The 21,149-nt window shown below is 34.1% G+C and overlaps 1 protein-coding gene across 4 annotated transcripts in view; it reads left to right on the top strand.

The window, feature by feature from the left end:
- LOC145260499 (uncharacterized) overlaps nucleotides 1-21,149 on the top strand; it is a 139,936-nt gene that overhangs the window by 110,369 nt on the left and 8,418 nt on the right. For all 4 annotated transcript variants that reach the window (XM_080118611.1, XM_080118612.1, XM_080118613.1 and 1 more), the window contains 6 exons: nucleotides 402-539; nucleotides 3,022-3,159; nucleotides 8,184-8,303; nucleotides 10,071-10,199; nucleotides 12,335-12,472; nucleotides 19,077-19,175. In XM_080118611.1, coding sequence (XP_079974737.1) covers nucleotides 402-539; nucleotides 3,022-3,159; nucleotides 8,184-8,303; nucleotides 10,071-10,199; nucleotides 12,335-12,472; nucleotides 19,077-19,175 — 762 coding nt within the window. The remainder of the gene's footprint in view (nucleotides 1-401; nucleotides 540-3,021; nucleotides 3,160-8,183; nucleotides 8,304-10,070; nucleotides 10,200-12,334; nucleotides 12,473-19,076; nucleotides 19,176-21,149) is intronic.

The following is a 21,149-nucleotide window of genomic DNA, read 5'->3' as shown; positions in this document are numbered from 1 at the left end:
CATTAATCTTTTTTCCTAATACATTACGTCTTTGATTTTTTTTTTTTTTTTCATCCTTCCCATCTCTTTTGAATTTTTTTTTCAAGGATCACCATATTTTTTTTTTTACGATCATCATTATCAATTTTGGTTTCAGTTTTGATTCTAATTCATAATTGAAACAAAAAAAGTGTTTCCATATAAGTTTTCCTAGCAACAAAATATCTTACAGTACCAATAACAAATAACTGCTACTCAGAATTAGTTTGATATGCCAACATAAATACTATTTAAGTTCAACTCTAAAAACAAAACAAAAAAAAAAACCCAACTTTTTCTTTAATTTCATTTTTTTTCTTTTATTTTTGTGTTTTATTTTTTTTTTAATTTTATTTATTTACTTTTCCTTACTTTCACTCTAGATAAGGATGCTTCCAAGCCAAAGAAAAAGAAAACACCGGAAGAAAATAATGACAAAACTGAAACTCCAAAGAATTCAGAGAGTAAGAAAAAAGGAAAGAATTCAAAAAACGAAGGTGCTGCGGAAAAGGTTCCACCTGGTGAGTACTTAGTTCTTTTGACATTTCTGATCTGTGAAATTTTTTTCTTTAAAACATAGACTTTTAAAATTACAGAAGTCCTCATACTATTTATCCCATTCTAGTTTATTATAGACATAAACAACATTGACAAAACATCTACATTTATTAAATAAGTTTTTATTCCAAATTTTATGAATCAACTGAAATCAAACAGTTCATAACTTAAAAAAAAAATATATATATATATATATATATATATATATATATATATATATATATATATATATATATGAGATGTGAACTTGAAAATGACAGGAATAACATATAACTCAAATTCTATACATTTTAGCCTGATGATTCGAAGATTCTGTAACTTAATTGTCAGTTATTTTCATAACTTACTAACTCTAGTCGCATATTAAGCACTGAAGTAAATACAGAAAATTGATACATAAAATATCTCTCCTCATGGCATTTATTATGGATACATCAAATTCATATATACATATAATCAGGGTTTGTACAGACTTGAAAAGACCTTATTTTTATTATTTCCTTGAAAAATCCTTTAAAATATGGAACATGTCTTGAAAATTTCTTAAATTGTATTCTTTATGGCCAATAAAAGATTTAATAAAAGCGAAATAAATACTATTCAATTATTTTTAAGTATTAATAAAAAAAAAATACCATTAAAAATTTTTTTTAAATATTGAAAATAAAATCAAAATTGTTGATACAAGAGTTACGTCCCTTTAATCACTTTTGTAAAGATTATGATCTCTGTCTATTTTTGTTCTCATTTTCTTTTTGTGTGGGGACACGGGGTTAGTGGTGGTGAAGTAGTGACGGCCGCCATAAATAAAATTAACCCTCTCCTCTCTAAAAAAAAACAAAAACAAAAAAAAAAACAATACTTTCCTTGCGCGAATAAGATTTTCCAATGGCGATCTCCCCCTTCCAAATAAAAAAAAAAATTGATAATTTAAAATAGGCCAGCTGGATCAAAAAAAAAAGAAAATGGACAAGACGGTAGCCATCTTGGTTGAAAATTAAAAACCGTAAAGAGTTTATATTTTAGATGAAATAAGAAGCATTTAAAACTACTTAAAAACACCAAAAAATGATGCAGGTAGTTGCAAAGTAACTGTTATTGGTTATGGTAACATTTATTTGTTGTATATCTGATATGTTACCACTTTTTCAAATCGTTGTGGATTGTAAAACAAACCCCAAATTTTGGTTTGAAAACTTGAATTTTGTCTGGAGAAGGCCTTGAAAAGCTTAAAAGCCTTTGAAAATAAACATTGAAAAATCTGTACAAATCCTATATAATGCAAACTAACATACTTAGCATTGCCAGAGATGTACTGAAAGCATTTTAGTTTAGAATATTTTTGTTTTTACATTCTTAAACATAAGGTAGACAACTATTAATGTCACATCAGGAATAATTTCAAGGTATTTATTCAAACAGTAACATTTATGGGAATAAAGAATTTAGCTCCTTTCTACTTTTTAAAATTTTAAATAAAGTTTTTCCTTTTCAGATTAATCCCTTTATTTCCACATCAAATTTTATTGGAATAAAAAATATTTGCTTTTAACACTATTTAAAAAACAAAAGAATTTTATTAGTATGATTATTTACTATTTCTAATAAAATTTACTAAGAAAATGGTTTCCGTCCGACTATAATTTTCATTTGTTGCTGAAAAACATGGCCTCCTGTGAAAACTATTCTGAACCGGATAAATTGTATTTGCAAAGAAAATCAATCAAAATAAGTTATTAGATTTTATTTATTTTTAATATGAGATGATAATTATTTCCACAATCAAACGGTGCCATAGCTTACACAAATCATAAAAGCCACAGACCAAAAGTCCAAGATTAGAGTTTTGCCTTTTTTTGGGCTCATCAAGAGAACATATCCAAAGTCAGAATTTGAAACCTAAGTTGAATATGTTCTACTGAAGGTGAGACTCTAGTCTAGGACTTCTGATCTGTGGTTTTAATGGTTTGTGTTGGCTGCAGCATTGTTTGATTGTGGAAATAATTATAAAATTCATTGTTCTTAATAACATGCACTACCGGTTACGAAAAAGTCTAGAAAGAATCAAATATCTACTTTTCAGATGCAATTTTTTGAAAATTTAAATGTTGAAAATTGACAAACTTAATTTTATATATTAGATATATTATTATTATTATTAGTATATATTGCATGTATATTACTGGTAAGATATATCCCAACATAGCCTAGGAGACAGCAAACGGCTAAAGAAACTGTTTCCAACCCTGAATCCCATTAAAAATATGCAAAATGTCTTGCAAAAAAAAAAAGAAAAGAAATCTGTTAATGAAATACTGTTAATGAAACCAAACCAAAGAAGCTGAAATGTCCATATAGCTATATTTGATTTCATAAAGGACCACATGATTCCCTGTTAATAAAAAAAAAAAAAAATCTTTGTAACTTTGTTATTCTTATTTCAAGGAAAACCTAATGAAAACAAAAAGGAAACAGGAGGAAAGAAAAAAGGTGCTGATAAGTCGTCAACTACTGTGACTGAAAATCCAGGAGATACATCGAAGAGTGCCGCAAAGAAGAAAAATCAGGACAAGAAATCTTCAGGTTCATGAGATTTTATTTTACATTTACTGACATAGTTGTTGGAATTTTTTTAATATATACCTTTGAATGTGCATATATATCTATTACGATTAATTGGGAATCGGAAAAAATCGACAAATTTGGGGGTATTGAAATCTATATTGGAATTGAAAAAAATGCCAAAGCGAGTCTTTTGATTGTCTTTTTTTTTTTATTTGATTTTGTTAAAGGCAAAAATCTTCCATTGCTGGTAATAGTGATAAAATAATACATATTTATTTTAAAATACCAATAAAGCTAAAATCGATAGATCATCCTCCACAAGTGTAATTTTATGTTTACGAATATATCTGCATATTGAACGTGTTTTTACGGAAATCAGGGAAAATAACAACTCTGTATTCAAATATTTAGAGATTTATAAAGAATCGGAATTGGTAATTCAGTACGTACTCTGCAATTGTATTGGAATCGTCCCATCATTAATATAAATATATATATATATATATATATATATATATATATATATATATATATATATATATATAATATATAATATATGTATTGGGACAATTAATCAGGAATTGGAAAAATCACAACTTTTGGAGGTGTTGGAATCAGAAAATGATTCTTTTATTTGATTTTCACCTTTGTTTCAAACTTAGTTTTCCATTATTGGTACGAATAATAAATAATGTTTATATAATTTGAACTATCAGTAAAACTGAAATCTATAGATTCCAACTACCCGCAAGTGTATTGTTACGTTATCGCAAATGTACTTATGACCCCTCCCCCCCCTCCTCCCCATGAAAAAATAATAAACAACTCTATCGCAAAATATTTAATTATTTAAAAAGAATCTGAATCGATAATTGTATTGGAATCGGAAGAGGGGGTTGATATTGGAATCCTCCCATCACAACTATGTGTGTGTGGAAAAAAAAATCCAGATTATTTATATATTCAACATTTTGCCTTTATTTCAAAACTTGAAGTCTTGAAATAACGATAAAATGAAGATATAAATAATTTTAGGGTTTCATTTTTTTCATCACACATTAGTCTATTTTCATAATTTTCACTAAGTAGGAATTTGCTAAAACTGCTTTTAATATTTGTAGTTTTCATTTTTCATAAAATATTTCTCGGTTGTTTTCCTTTTTGAAGACGTATAATTGTAGTCCATCTAAATGCTGTGCATTTCATTTAAACAGTTTGCAATATATCGATCACCCACCTACCTGGTTGGATCATTCTACCACTCCAGTAGATATCTCCTTACTGATGCATTCCTTGATCTGTATAAGTTGCCACATATAGGCAGAAGCTGCATTGAGATCCCTGCCTTAATAGAGTTCAACCCTGGGTGGGGGATATTAAAAAATAAATTGGTAGTAGGGAGGGGGCGGACGAAAAAACAGTAGGCAGTTTGGGTGGAGAAAAAAGAAAAAAAAAGTGGTAGTAGACAGACGGGCTTGAACCTGTAACGCGAAGGAGGAAAGAAAAAAAAGTGACGTCTTTGCCGATGTCTCCACAGTCCGACTTGAAGTTTGGAATGTTGAAATTAAGTTATCCAATCAATACAATGACTTGCAAAAATGTTGACGAATAAAGCGATCCCTCCTTGTAGAAAACTGCCCAGTTTAGGGTGAAGGAATTAATGTTTTTGGCCAATTTTTTTTATATTTGTCGTTCGAAGAGTCTAGCTGTAAAACGATACAAATCTTGTGAGGATCTGTCACCTTTGTCAAAAGCTTTTGCAAGACACACACACACACACTTGGCCCTTTATCTATATATATAAAAGCGAAAATGTATGTATGTGTGTTTGCTTTTTCTGTATGTCTACAAAAGGCTTTTTTCAGAGAAGCGGTCGGTCGGTTCACAACTTTTTAAAACTTTTTATATCACATATAAATCGTAATATCTCATAGTTAACAACGAAGCTCGCCTGTCTATTTAATTTGCTCGGTTTCGGGGAGATATTCAACATTTGTCGCTCGCCGCATGCGTGTTAGTCTTTTTCCTATAACATCTTGGGGGGAAAAAAGCGTTCAGCAGTAAATGAAATACTATCCCGCAGTCAAACTTGACCCATTAACTCATTAAAATGAGCACCTGCCAAATCCAAGTAATTAAATAAATTCAAACGTTAGCATCTTGCGGTGGCCCAATCGTTAACGTCGCACTTTTTTTTCTTTTTTTTTTTCACACTTTAATTTACAACTTTGCCTCAACGGTTCGGGTTCGATCCTCATACTTACTTTTTTTTTTTTTTTTTTTTTTTTTTTTTTTTAACCCCCCCCACACACACACACACACACCTCTAAACACCTGGGCAACACCGGGTACTCCTCGCTAGTCTATGATATAAAAGCGAAAATGTTTGTGTGTGTGTATTTTTTGTGTATGTCTTTTTTTTTTTTTACACAGTGATCACCACTTATCAAGGCCCAGAAGCCACTCTGGCAAAGGCTTTTGAAATGGGGGGGGGGGCTCAGTGGGGGCAGTCATTCTTAAAACTTTTTACATACTGTCTAGATTATTATATCTAAGATTTACAAAACAAGCTTGTGTGTATCTTTAATTTCGGCGACTTTTATACGCTATTTTCGAACTTTTTTGTTTTTTTTTTTCACCGCATGTTTCGTTGGCTTTTCAGTATAAAAGCGAAACTGAACCCTTAGCAGAAGCAGCTCTCTTGCACTTGGCCAGGGACGTCCAGAAAAGCAACGAGGTTTGATCGATGCGGGTGGAAACCCCTTATATTAGACAGTTGCTATTCATTTGGACATTCCCCTATTTATGGGGAGCTGGTTTTCCTCAACATCTTGTGGGAAACGCAGACACTGGCTTGCAGCCAAAGTTTCCCCATATGGCGTGATTTTTTACCTCATTAAATTCACACACCTGTCATTCAACTTTTTAATCGTTAAATTAAAACGGTTTTCAATTCCTCTCCCATCGTGGCTGAGCAGGCAAAATGTCAAGTTTTTTCCCCTTTCTTTTCTACCTTCGTGTCACAATTTCGGGTTTGAGCCTACCTTCCTACCAAAAATTTTTTTTTCTTTTACATCTTCAAAACACCTGGGCAACGCCGGGCACCCCTACTAGTCTATTATATAAAAGCGAAAATGTGTGTGTGTGTGTGTGTGTGTGTGTGTGTGTGTGTGTGTGTGTGTGTGTGCATTTTTTGTCTATGTCCACCAAAGGCTTTTTTTCTGGTGGGGGTGGGGCTCAAGGTGGTCACTTATTCTTAGAACTTTTTATATACTATCTAAATTAAAATATCTACGATTTCAAAGGGAGGTCATGTCTATCCTTTATTTAAACGACTTTTATACGCTATTTTCGCGATAATTCTTGGTTTACGCGTGTTTCTTTGGCTTGTAAGTATAAAAGCGAAAATGAATCTGTAGCATAAACAAACTCCTTGGCACTCGTGCTAGGGACATCCAGAAAAGCAATGAGGTTTGATCAATGAGGGGGGGAGACCCCTTTTATCAGACAATTGCTATTCATTTGGACACTCCTCTTTTTATGGGAAGCTGGTTTCCCCCGTAATGTCTTGGAGAAACAAAACCAAAAAAACTGCCTTGCAGCAAAAATTAAGTGCAGGATTTCACTCCTTCTATGGCGTGATGCTTGACCTCCTTAAATTCATGCACCTGTCATTTAATTTTTTAATCTTAAATTAAAACGCTTTTCTTTTTTTTTCTGTTCCGTCTGCCTGCTTCCCACCGGACTACAACTTGGATGTCTTCAAGTCCAACGTTAACAAATTCCTAATGAACCGCCCCCTTAAGTAAACACTTCATCAAATCTCCACACTAACGTAATGTACTTGCAATAGCCCTTATCCCTGAGTGGCTTCCGGGCCTTGATAAGTGGTGATCACTGTGTAAAAATAATAAAAAAATAAAAAAATTCCTCTCGTGGCCAAGCGGGTGAGATGCCAGTCCCCCCCCCCTTTCTTTTCCACCTTCGCCACAAGGCTTCGGGTTTGAGCCTACCTACCTACTTACCAAAACTTTTTCTTTTTCTTTTACACCAACAAGCACACGGGCAATGCCGGGTAAACCCGCTAATATGTATAGAAAACACAATCTATTAAGGAAATAATATGGTGAAGACTAGTGAACTAGAATGACTTAATGATAGAAAAGTGTGGGAGTACGCATTCGAGAGAAACAGTTTAACAGTAAATTTGTAAACAGGAATGAAACGTAAGCATAACTAGCAGGGAGACCCGACGATGCTTGGGATTAAATGGTCAACAAATATTTCACACTCCTATATTTTTGTCATCGGAATCCGTGAAACCGTCCAGGAGGAAGCTTCACATGCCTCCATGCAGTAACTTAGTCCAAAATATGTTATTCTACATTGCACTCTAGAGAACCTGCTGTTTCTTTTATAAAATTATTTTATATAAAATTAATATTATTTTATATGAAATTAACGAAAAGATAAACATTAAGAAATTTATGTGCCGAGTTTGAACCTACAGATCATGTCATGCAATAAAGTAAAAAACACGTAAATTTTCAAGTCTTATAAAATTCTTTGCAGTTAATGAAAAAGAATTAAGAAATTTACATGCAGAGTTTGAACCTACAGACCACGTCATGCAAAAAAAAAAAACCCCCCAAAACAAATGCTATCAACTTACCTACAGTAGAATTTTGACGGCCTGTTATATCATTGTTGCTAAGTGACGGCATGGGAAAAGATGATGGCTAAATTAAAACAACAGTTTTGATTATTGGTAATTATCAGGGATATCCTGAGACAAAACTTAACTAAGATCACTTCCAGACTTATACACTAAAGTTCTGTAAATTTTAAAGAAAATCTGTTCAGCCATTTTGGAGTCTATAAGGAACCAACTCACACACACAAAGTTGCATTTATATAATTGTAGAGATTTGCGTGAAACCTGCTTTAGGGAGTGAAAATGTTTGTGAAAATCTTTACTCTTTATTAATATAAAAATAAAATTATTTTTTTTCTCAATAAAAAAAAATGCTCTTGTTCTGCAGATAAGGAAGCTGGTGCTCCAAAGAAAAAGAAGGGTTCTGAAGAGAATGTGAAGAACGAAGATTCTAAGAATAAGGCCAAGAAATCCAAAAAGGAAACTGCAGGAGAAAGTAATTCACAAGGTGAGCATGAAATAAAAAAATAAATAAATAAAATTGTCATCTAAATTCATGCTTGGAATAAGCAATCACTAGTTTCAAATATTTTTTATATATAGTCATGTTTCACTATTATTGTAGCTCGTCAGCATGGTTGACTATGGTAGGATTTTAAACTTTGACCTCAGAGACACTTAAACACTAAGCTATAAGGATCTTGTGTGAATTGGATGCTTTTTTATATATATATATATATATATATATATCCCTAAAAATAAAAGGTGACAATATATGTAAGGGAGTGAACTCTCTTTCAAGCACTAAAGTGCATGATCATTAGTTTTGTGAATAAAAAGTAGTACAAACCTGACCTGGTACAACATGTCATCCGTTTAAGGAAAGGGAAAAAGACAAACAAAACAAAAAATGGTCCGCTCCTGCTAGTTATGGACTGGTGGTCTCGTGAGATAACAAGATTTGGGGAAAATTTGCAAATGGGAGACAGTCGGTTTTTCAAATAAAAAGCCTGTGTTTTTTTCTTTTTGGCAGAAGTAAGTTTCTGACATATGCATTGGAGTTTGATACTGAGAATAGCGAGTTGGGAGAACAAAATTATTGGGAATTTTTTCTGAGGACTTTGCTGTCTAATAATACCAGCAAATTTAACTGCAAACTATTTCAGCTCAACGACGAAAATGGGCTAGTGAGTATGGTTAAGCAGCAACATTTTGAGGCCGTTTAGTGGAGAAGGCGATGTGGTCGCGTGGTTTAACAAGTTGAAGTTGGTGGCAAAACTGCAGGAATTGACATGGTACTGGGTCTGGATGTGATAGACCAATTGGGTGGAGCTACCATTGCTAAAGGCCAAGTGAAGTTTGGCAATCAGATAATAATGATAAGAAGTGCAACTAGGAGCAATACCATCCAACCGCAAAAACTCAGGCCATGTTTAATTGAGGATGAGGACTTTTGAGCCTGCTTTGATGGTGATAAATGGATGATAAAGGCGATGGACCACAGAATGATTTGTATTGACAAATCGGATTAGCTGCTATGAAAGTACACTGAAAGGAGATATAGGGTTGCAGTTTGAGAAAGAAATTAAGAGGTAAATAGATGAAGGAATATTGATCCTGTGGTCAGGGAAAGTTGGAGGAATTTTGCCACTCATGGCCATGGTCCAACCTATTAAGAAAGTTAAGCCAGTGCTGGATTTCCGGGAATTAAACCAGTATGTAGTTTGTCACAAAAAAGATGGAATCGACATGTGTGAAAAAGTCATGAGGAACTGAAGGAGAATGGAACAGGCAACAAAAAATTGTGGACCTAAAGTTGGCCTACCTCCAAATTCACGTAGACGAAAGTATCGATTGGTAGAGTATAAAGGTCAAGTCTATTGTTTGACCAGATTAAGATTTGGACGGAATTTTGCACTGAAAATCATGACTAGTTCTTAAGATGGTGTTGGCCAAAGATATGATGAAGAGATACCAGCTCTTACATCGATGATATAATGGTAGACGAAACCGAGATGACTGCAAAGAGGGTAAGAGATCATGTCAAACCATGGATTGACGGCAAAACCGTCAGTCATTGGAAAATAGAACGGCTTTGGGATTAAAACTACAGTGCAATAAGGCAGGAAATGGCTTAACCAAGAGAGAGCTTTTCTCTATATGTGGAAAGTTGGTTGGCCATTAGCCTATAGTAGGATAGTTGCAAATTGCAAAACTTTTTGAAACCATCATAACTTAGTTTTCTCCTTTATATATGTTTTCTCTAAATTTCTAGATAAGGAAGCCAGCAATCCAAAGAAAAAGAAAACGCCACAAGAAAACAAAAATGAAGATGCTAAGAATTCTGAGAGTAAGAAAAAAAAGAAATCTCCAAAAGAAGTTGAAGGTGAAAAGAAATCAGCTGGTAAGTATGAATGTTTTTGTTGCACTTTTTTTTCTTTTAAAGTTATGAAAATAAATTTTTGTTTTTATTTTCTTATTACAATGATTATCTCCAAATTTAGATTAATCTATATAATTATAAACCTCTGGACCTTGCTTGCAATATCCTTGGCCTGATGACGTGATTTCTCTGAAACGGGGAAATTACAGAAACATGTATGCACATATGTAGCCGTTTGTTTGTATAAATGAATTTAATATATATTAATTTATACAAATCTCGTTGACTACATATGTGCATACATATTTACACTGCGATGACATTCGAAATCATGCTTCATCGGTCCATTTCACAAACTGAAATATGTAGGCAAAAATGCTTTTATAATAAAGGAATTTATACTAAAATACAGCTCTATTATGAAGCATTATTTTATAAGCACTGAAGTTTCATTTGATTAACATTTAGAAAACAACAATACAAGATCTAATATATATATATATATATATATATATATATATATATATATATATATAGTATCAATTCCTTTATTTAGACAAATATTGTTTGCTACCTATGTGTATACATATTTCAGCTCCGATTGTGTTCGAAATCAGTTTCATCAAAACATTTTACAAACTGAAGCATGCATTATCTAAGGTGTCTTTGGCAGCAGCAACAATACAAGTATATATATATATATATATATATATATATATATATATATATATATATATATATATATAATTACTATTACATAAAAGGAACTTTGTGTCTGAGTTTATTCTCTATGGACTCTAGCGATTCGGGTGATTTTTACAAAAGTTAACACAAATGTACTTTATGTGCCTGGTAGTGTTCTTAAAAAAATGTTTTCGATAAGTATCAATAATCAAAAAAATCTGAAAGAAGGAACAGGCGATTTTGACAAAAATTAACATTTTATACAGCCTAACATTACAAGTGCATTTAAAGTTTTATTGCCACACAAGCAGAAAGATTCAGCATATATATTCAACAGTAGATTCTTTGGTATAACAGAGGCACATTTGAAATGAATGTTTTTGTTTAGAACACATTGAACCATGATACTTTTTTGTATTTTAAATTTTAATTCAAGCCATTATATAAAAATAATTTTATAAAATCAATAGTAGGTTCTCTACAGTGCAATATAGACTACAATTTGTTGATTAAGTCACTATGAGAAGGCATGCAAAGCTTCCTCTCAGTGCATTGTGATGGGTCCTCAACTAAAGCAGGCAATCAATTAATTTGATTCAAAAAATGGGTGAATCTACCAATTTTGATGACAATAAAAAATATGGGGAGTTAGAAAGATTCATTGATCATCATTCAATCCTAGGGAACATCGAATTTTTCTGCTATTATATATATATATCTTCATTCTGTCCAGAAAAAATTAAGTTAAAAAAAAAAATAACCTTCTTTACTTAAAATTATATGCAAACTAGCCTGGGTGCCTGACGTTGCCCGGGTGTTTGGAGGTGTATGTTGAGCAAAAAAAAAAAGTGGTAGTAGGGAGGCAGGTTCAAACCCATGCCATGAAGGAGGAAAAGAATGTGAAAAAAAAAAAAAAAAAGTGACGTCTTTGCCGTTGCGTCTATCACCAAACCAGAAGTGACGAAGGTTTAAATTAAGGCTAGTCAATCAAAAAGAGGGGATGACTTTGGAAAATATCTGTGAGAAAAGCAACCTCTCCCTATAGAAAAGTGCCCAGTTGAGCAAGGAATTAATGTTTTTAGCCAATTTTTCGATATATCGTCCAAAGGGTCAAGCTTCAAATGATACTGATCTCGCGAAAATCTGTCACCTCTGTCGAAAGATTTAGGCAGATATACAAACATACAAACATACATACATTTAAACAAACAGGTAAGATTTATATTATAGATGAAGCTTCTGGATTTATATATTTTATTCTGCAAACAAAATGTTTTCAAAACAAAATTAGGCACAAGGCCATGTTCTGTTCGGTATAAAGTATTTGAAAATATTTTATGTATAAATTAGACTAAATAAGCCTAAGGTGTTTTGATATAAATATAGTTTGGATAAATGGAAAGAAAGATGAAAATTTAAACGAAAATGAATAAAAATCAAGATCTAATCACTCCCGTATTCATTCTTTCCAGCAAAACCTGCTGGAAACAAGGCAGACACAGCGGGCAAGAAAAAGGGTGAAAAGTCTTCCGCGGCCGTAAACTCTGGTGCTAAGAAGAATGCTGCTGATTCTACAAAGAAAACCAAAAATCAGGACAAAAAATCTTCAGGTTTGTACAATTGATTTTATTCTTTGAATTTAAGAAACGTTTTACTTCTCTTTTTGTATATCGTACCCCCCCTTCCTCTTTTAATAACATCAGATAAACTGTGATACTATCAGCGTTCTTCACTCCCTCTCCAAGTGACGTGAAATGGAGAAAGAAAGAGAAAGGAAGTATGGCAAAAGAAAGGAGAAATAGGTTTATCAGCAGAATATTGGGGAGAAAGTTGTTCACCGGCAAAAGACAAAAGAGGCTGAATAGGATTGTTAGTCAGGGTGTGGTGAACAAAAGACCAAACATAAAAGATATATATTTAGAGATAGTGGTGGGCAGTTTTAGGTGTGACCATGAATTTTGCAAGTTAGACAGGTTTCATGTAATTATTAACTTGCCTGTTGGACACAGTTGCGAGTCGGACACAATGGAAGCAGGTCGTGGCTTGTGCCAGATCAAGAGTTTTAGGAGCTTGAGATATATTGATCAACCAACTGATGGACTTGACCTTGACAGAAAAACTAAGATATAAATGTTAGCGTTTAGAAAGTTGGTGTCACACATACTCAGAGTGCAACTGATATTTACAGAAAGTGTCGGAGTTTGGGGTTTTCTTTTTGTGTCTCGTTTTATTTTTTTATACTTGTGAGCCAGTGCATGCCCTCTCAACAGTAGAGGAACACATGGTATCAGAGTACTTACTATCGTCTGTCTATTAATGACTCTTTAATTCAAGCAACCGGATTCAAGAATCACCTATGGCCATGTAACCATTCTTTAAATTTATCCAGTCTGTAGCACCCAACAAAATAATGCAGTTTTCTCCCAGTTTTCTAGACTTTTTCGGCATTTAAGAGTATAGCCTGACACACCAGGCTCTACTTCAGTCTTTGTTGAAATTTTGCTCTAATGAGGATTATTTCAACTGAAAACAAAACTACAGCAGAGTATTACTGAAAAGCATCTCACTGTTGACAAATGTGGCACTAACACCGGGAGACCAACTAATGCTGTATCTCCTCCTGGTAGCTCAGCTGTCATTGGTTACTGGCCTCGGAGAGCTCGTTTTGCTAGTAAGAACATGTTCATTTCACCGTGTTATTTCAAGGGATAACTGTGCTTAGTAAACCAGCTCAAAAGATAGAGCATGGATGGAAGAATGAAGTACCATACAGATATTTGAGCTACTGGCATGGAGCGCCTCATGTGTTGACCCTGGCCAGTATTAGATGGGTGCTCATTTGAAAATACTATATGTTGCATGTAGGAGGCTGTCAACACTTCTAGCAGCTCCTATATCCCACCTGACCTCTAGCTGTCTTGACCTTGTCCTGCCACTGTATTGGCTGGTTGGAACAAGACAGGCTGACTCTGCAACAACCAGCTTCACTTTAAACCAACTCCCATCATGTCATCCATCATCTGTAGGATGATCAGATAGTCTTTTTCTGACGGACAAACTATGGTTTGTATTCTGTCTTGATTGTTTCTATCCACCATCTTTCCCATGTGGCTGGATGCAACATAGGATTGAACCTCAATTGAGTAAAGCCATGAGCATCAGTGATACCCAGAGCCTGTCTGGAACAACTCATAAAAAGTGCCCGAGTTGGAGTTTAACTGCTCGTTTAAATTGATAAAAATCAAATAGAATTATCAAGAAAATGAATGACTTTTACTAAAGGAGCTTGATTTTTTTTTTTGCCAAAATATATATTCATCCTGGATGACATGATACATTTTTAAATCAAATTTTGGAAAAATGTCTTTTCTATGTATGGACGTTTGTGCAATTCCAGCTTTATTCATTATGGAATTACATTTTATCAAATTTCCAGTAGATAACAAATTCTCCTTATCAGCATATTAAAGTTTTATTTATGAAAATGCACATATCGTAAGAAAGAATTATGTGTGTGTCTACTTTTATTTCGGCAGCATGCCTTTCTTTAGCTCCTAGACGAAACCATTTTCGTTTTGAGAAATGAGAAAGAAACTAACAGATCAGACAATCACCTTGCTTACCCTACTGCCTGAAATGAATATTGAAAGAAATCTATTCTATAATAAAGTCAACAATGTGTTTTGTTTTGGAAATGATAATTTATATATATATATATATATATATATATATATATATATATATATATAAATTGCTGATGTCATTCATTCTATTGTGATACTATAAGTGTCGCCTACCCCCAAATGTTGTGAAGTAAAAGAAAAAAGAAATATAACAAAAGAAATAGGAAAAAGGGTTGGTGAAAGGACAATAGATGAGGTTGGTCATTGGAGTAGGCAAGATTGACATGGGATTGTTGGTCAAGGTGTAGCAAGCAAATTAATAAAAGGACTGAACAATGGATATAGATATATTAAGATTTGGTTTGTGGGCACTTTAGGATTGACAGGAGGTGTTACAATGTTTTTACGACAGTATCTGATTGATGATATTTGGGAGTAAATTTTGGCAACGATTGGCGATAGTTGGACGCTTGATGGTAGTTGCAGTTTAAACACAGTTAAAGACAGCTTGTGGCTTGGAGTAGATGGAGAAATGAATTGACCAGCCGACTGATAAACCTAGCCTAGATAGGAATTTTAGCACTTAAAGGGTTGGCGGTGTGTGTGTGGGGGGGGGGGGTCACATACGCACCCAGATTCCAACAAATATGTATAGAAAGCATTGGAGTCTGTGTTTTTCTTGGAGTTATGTTTGTTTTATTTTTTTATGCTTGCAAATCTGTGTGGGTCTTGGCAACCGCAATGATGGCGACACAGCCAGAACTGGAACAAAAGAAGACAAAAGAACAAGTCTATGCACACAACGTTGGGGTCAGCGAGTTGTCAAGCGAGGGACATGTGGTGTCACGCTATAATCTATTAATAGGATAGTGTGTGTGTTATTTATTGTGTGTCACGCTTACATCCGAGTGACTGTCGTTTAATTTTCTTGGACTTCCATTTCTTGTAATGAATAATTTTAGCAAAGAAGTTTTGGTTTAGGTTTCGATTACACCTGAAGGAACTCAAGTTATATATACATGTATTTTTTTCATAAGTCTTGGTTTCGGTTCAAGCTGATGCACTCAAGTCATATGGATATATTTTTTTTATTTTTGAAATCACAACTTTATAATATGTAAAAATCAATTGAACATTAACTCTATAATGATACATACGGAATCTGCAAGAATTACAATATCATATTTAAGTGTACTCTACGACCGGGCTGTGCTGGGTGTTCCTGTTAGTTTAGATAAATACTTTTGCACTCTTAATTTAAAACAAAAAAGGGGGCGGGGAGCTTCTTCAGTCTTTGACAGACTATGGGTACCCACGAAGGGGTGCCTGCGTGTGAAATTTTTGTAGCAGGAGGTGCGTAATCTCCAACCACACCTATCCCGAGTCGACATTGTTAAATATCAGTGGCAAGTGAATGTATTTACAGGACGACAGGAAACAAATGCTGAGATGAGCGGAGAGCACATACAGTGCCTAGAATTCTCAAATGGTCACTAACCAGGCTCAATGTTGCTTAACTTTGGTGATCTGACGAGAACCAGTGTATGAACACGATTATGCCACTACAATAATATCAGAGCATCTCCATTTAGGCTGAACATCAATATATTACATATGAATGTGTGGAATTTTCACAGGTCCCTCAAGTTAAATATGAATCTTCTAATGTTGCTAGATAAAGGAATGTAGACATCCTGTTTGGTATTTAAATCTCTTTATGCTTCCAACTTTTTTTTGTCATTTAATCGGAGGATGTAACAAATACTGACGTGATAAATCGGTGGGGTTCTAGTTTTATATAAATAAATCATAACTATGTACGGATTTTCATTATCTATTTAAATCTCTCACCAATTTACATATTAAAGCGATTAGATCCTAAAATGGCCGACAAATTTTATCAACCAGCTTTACTTTTCACAGCGGTGACAGGGCAAATATTTTTCTGTTTTTTCCAGATGATTTTAATCTTTAATTTGTAATATATTTTATTTTCATTTTTAATGAACATTTTGTTTTTTACAAAGTAAAATATGTCTTCCCTTAACCGTGTTTGGCTGGCACTACCACCCTGTAGAAAACAAAAAAAAACACAACCTACAAACAAACCTTGAAAGAGTGGTTATCAGAAAGCAAACTAATATTTATTTGCAAAATAATCAGCAAAAGTCAGAAACCAAATTAATATTTAGTATGGTGGATGTGTTATGTAGCAGTGTGTGTGTATGTGTAATATATATATAGTAAGATTCTAACACTATTTTCTTTTCATTTTCGTATGGTCTATGATCATTTTCTTTTTATACATTTTTCTTTTTAATATCCTGAAGATGTCCTCTGCAATAGGGATGAAACATTGATTATTTCATAAATTAATTCGTTTTTTTCTTCTTTATTCAAAACAACATAACGTCAACCATTGCTGGTATTTTTATTTTATACATATGTAACGTGCATCCAGGAGATAAGCGCCCGCGTGTTTGCGTGTTGTGTGGGTACGTGGGAGAGACGGATGAGGGGAAAAGACTTACCTCGAGACCAGCTCAGCGTTACCGACCAAAAATAGAAAAGAAAGACCAAGATGGCGGCCGCCGTCTTTGGTAAAGTATGATGTCTCGGAATATGCAAATTTAGCCGGCCTAGAACGACGATAAAAGCGGGTGAGGAAAAAGACGTTGGGAGAGCGACGATTGAGTTGGCTGGGGAATCGTGTGGCTGTTGCTTCTTGTGCCGTGTGAGGATATTTTACCGTTGTTGGATTCCGTGCAGAACCGGTGTATAAAGATTATTGAATTGCTGCAACATTTATAACATCTTTTCCTGAACTTACCGTGTTAAAGAGAGAGTCGGGCGCCATCTTGAATTTTTCCTTACACATTTCTGTTACAACATATACATATATACACACACACACACACATACATCTTGTAATATATATGTGCGTTTGTCTATGAACATCTAGTGTTGTGATTGTCTGAAGTTTCTTGTGTGTGTATGTACATTTAAATACAGTTCATGGTGGGACAAGAATATACATAAATACCTTTACAACACAAAGGATAACACGTATTTGGGTTTCAACATCTGGTCAATTGGGAACATCTCGTCCATTATTCCCATTTTGATTTGACATCTTCGGAAAAGCTGCAAACGCAGATTCGTACAACTCTAAGTCTTGGTAATATTTACAGCAGCTTAATTGACCGAATATTTCCTCCATTCGAAAGCTGCAATGTTGGTCCTAGATTCTTACTATTCATATTTCCCCTTACTCAGAGCCATTGCTGTCCACAACCGTCTTTTTCCTTGGACTCTGACTGAGTCTGCTAACTCTGTGACTCCCAACTCTTGACTAACTGATACGTGTTTCCAAACTATCTCCTAAGATCCAAGTCATCTTATGTGACCTCTACGTCTGACTGAGATTGTTTGTGTTCTAACATTCTTTTCTATTAAATCATTTTAACATAAATAATTTTATCTGTAAATAAATCAATTGAAATGGATGGTTCTCGTCTTGGAGAGGCTCCATGTTTTGACAAGCTTCTGGGTTTGACCTTTACTCCTGATCTGAAATGGAACACGTACATCAAATCTGTTGCCAGGGATGCTGGGAAAATGGTGGGATCCTTCTAACGCTCCAGAAGATATCTCCCTACTGATGCAATTCTCTATCTGTATAAAAGCCAAGTACGTCCAAGGATGGAGTACTACTGCCACATCTGGGCAGGAGCTGCTAAAAACAGCCTATCCTGCCTTGACAGAGTACAAAATAGACTTCGTGGTTTAGTGGGGGATGCCCTTTTCTCTTCCCTGCAACCTCTCTCCCACAGAAGAGACTTTGCAAGCCTGTCTTTGTTTTATCGCTATTTCCATGGCAGGTGTTCATCTGAGCTCCAATCCCTCATCCCCCCTCACCAATCTTTCATGAGAAACACCCGTCTGGCTGAAACTACTGTCAATTTTCCCCACTCTTTATCTGTGCCTAAATCCAAACGTAGATTCCATGAGCAAAGCTTCTTTCTTAGAACTGCACGCCAGTGGAACTCTCTGCCGCTTACCTGTTTCCCACCTGACTACAACTTGGACATCTTCAAGTCCAACATAAACAAACTCCTGACAAACCACCCCCTTAAGACACTCTATCAAAACCCCCAATACTAATGATTACTACAATACTATCTCATTGAGTGGCCTTCGGGCCTTGATAAAAAAAAATTTATTTCACTATAACATTCTTTCTGACATTCTATTTTTACAAATATTAATAACGATCAAGATAATGATTGTCGACCAGCAGACCTTTCAGCGTTCCCCAACCCATATCTAACATGAATTTGTTCTGTCACCATTATGAAAAACGGACAAAACTAGTCTGTAATTTTGGAAGCTAACCACTTTAAGATGCTTTAATTTTTTCTCTTACTAATCAGCAATGAAATCCATCCAATATTTTTTATAATATGCAATATATGCTTATATTTATTTTATTTGTGCAACTCATAAAACCCGTTCCATTGACACGCATACAACTTTGTTTTATTCATTTGAATAAAATGTTTGTATATATTTTTTTTAATTTCTATTGTAGATTCATCAAAGAATACGGGAACTGTCACGCAAAAAGCGCAGAGTAAAAAGACTGTTAAAAAAGAAATCAAAATGGATCTACCAAAAATAACTCCACCAAGTAAGTCGTTCTTGGAATTTGTTACACCACACTTAAAACGCTTGTTGACTTGTATGATGAGCATTGAATTGTCTGGAATTATAAATCTGTAGACAATTTATGACGAGCCAAACGCTATCATGTCTAATGCAAAAATGAAACTGTCTGCTTGATGGTACAGGAAATCCGGTTTGTACTCATTTACATTAATTTGTCAAATTTTTTTTGTGTGGGCAGTATTTTTTCATTTGCTTCGGTCGGTAAGAGATTTTGTGTTGTTCGTTTCAGGAAGAGGGTGAAGAAGGGAAATACTCAGTATCGCGAATCGAGGTCAGGAAGAAAGGGACTATAAGAAGAAAGAACTGAAAATAGAACATTCTGCTTCAAAATCTCATGATTTTCCTTTGAATCAATGAAACAAAAGCAACAGTTTTTGTATTAAATGTTGATTTGATTTTTTATTCATTTCACACATAAAACGATTGAACGGTACCTGTACTTTTGTGTACCCTTTAACCCTGTGTGTCCTTGTTTTCTGTTGATTATCCTCCCTTCTGTGCATATAAAATAGTTGTGTTAAATAAAATTGTTTCTTTTTGACTTTTGCTAAACAAAAGTGGAAGTTTTGACAGTGTATACTGAAGAAAAGCATTTTAATCTAAACACTATTTTAAAATTAAACTTGAATTACATAAGTATTTATCAGAGGGGACCTTTGCTCGGTATAACACTGGCATGACTTCTGTTAAACAGAAAGTGGGAGTCAAAAATAAGCCGTTTTTTAGCATTAACCAATACTTGTCTTGCGTCATATCACTTGATCAATTTTTCTACAAATTTTCTAAACTTTCATTATCTTTCCAATTTAATCAGAATTTCAAACCCTATTCCTTTCAAAACATTTTGATGAATCTGTATTTCTCCTTTTTTTGGGGGAGGGGGGGGTTGTCTTTTTTATATCACAGATAAAGGAATGTTCTGATTTCCAATCTCTCTCCAAAAATTTTTCAGGTTTTTTTTATATTTTTCTCATTTTAAAATTTTTTTTTTCCTATGTGGCTTTCGAGTTGAGACAACTTTGTTTCTTTTTCTAACTTGCTGTTCGACTTGTCTGTATCATTTTTTGACATTTTTTTAAAAAAATATATTTTATGTTTCTGAATTTAAGATGAGGATTGATTATTTGGAATTCTTCGGATTACTGTTCTCATCTCAAGTGTTTCACAACCTGTGGCTAAAATGGAAAAAGTACTTGGCAAAATTCAGAAATAAGTTAGTTTTCTGGAGATTAAAGGTTCAATCCTCAGTGTGGGCAAGATTCAAAATACAATTGCTAATTACTTAGGGCTATTATCCAGCCATGGCTGACAAAATGAGAGCATGCTACCCTGTGGATTATATAAAGGTGTTGGATGTAGAGATTTGGCGAAAGGGTTCCATTTGAAATTCCATGCAGATTGCAGGCTTCAAAGTTTGACAAGATATACCTCAAGAAGATCGGTGGTTACATCGACTGAAATGTGAAAATAATGCTCAAGATGAGAACAGTTATCTGAAGAATCCAAATATGAATATATTTTAGTAAACTTTTATATCCCCAGGTCGTTGGTAAAAAAAATGACAACTGTATAAAGGTCTTAAATGTTTTTGGACATTTTTTATTTTTTATTTTTTTTTTTTATTTTACTCACATTCACCTCAAGCAACGTATATCGCCACTTGAACATGAGGGGGCTGATAACAAGATGTTGGTTTACATTACATTTAAACTGCTGCATATCGCTACAGTCAGGGAAGCAAGTAGTGGGAAAGGAATTACAAAGTCTAGCTGTTTGAGGGAAGAAACTATTAGAGTAGAAAGCTTTCTGGCATGGTAAAATTTTTTTACAATTTATTGACTGGTGATCTTTGGTTTAAGGTTGGCTGAAGAAGATGAGGGAAAGATTATTGTTACGACTTGTACAGACTACATTCATCCGGGCATTTTCTGGTGTA

This window comes from Euprymna scolopes, chromosome 36 (genome assembly GCF_053919585.1).
Source record: "Euprymna scolopes isolate OS-2025 chromosome 36, ASM5391958v1, whole genome shotgun sequence".
Classification (NCBI taxonomy): domain Eukaryota; kingdom Metazoa; phylum Mollusca; class Cephalopoda; order Sepiida; family Sepiolidae; genus Euprymna; species Euprymna scolopes.
Note: the sequence above shows the minus strand (reverse complement) of the source record. Positions and strands in the feature narration are given on the sequence as shown.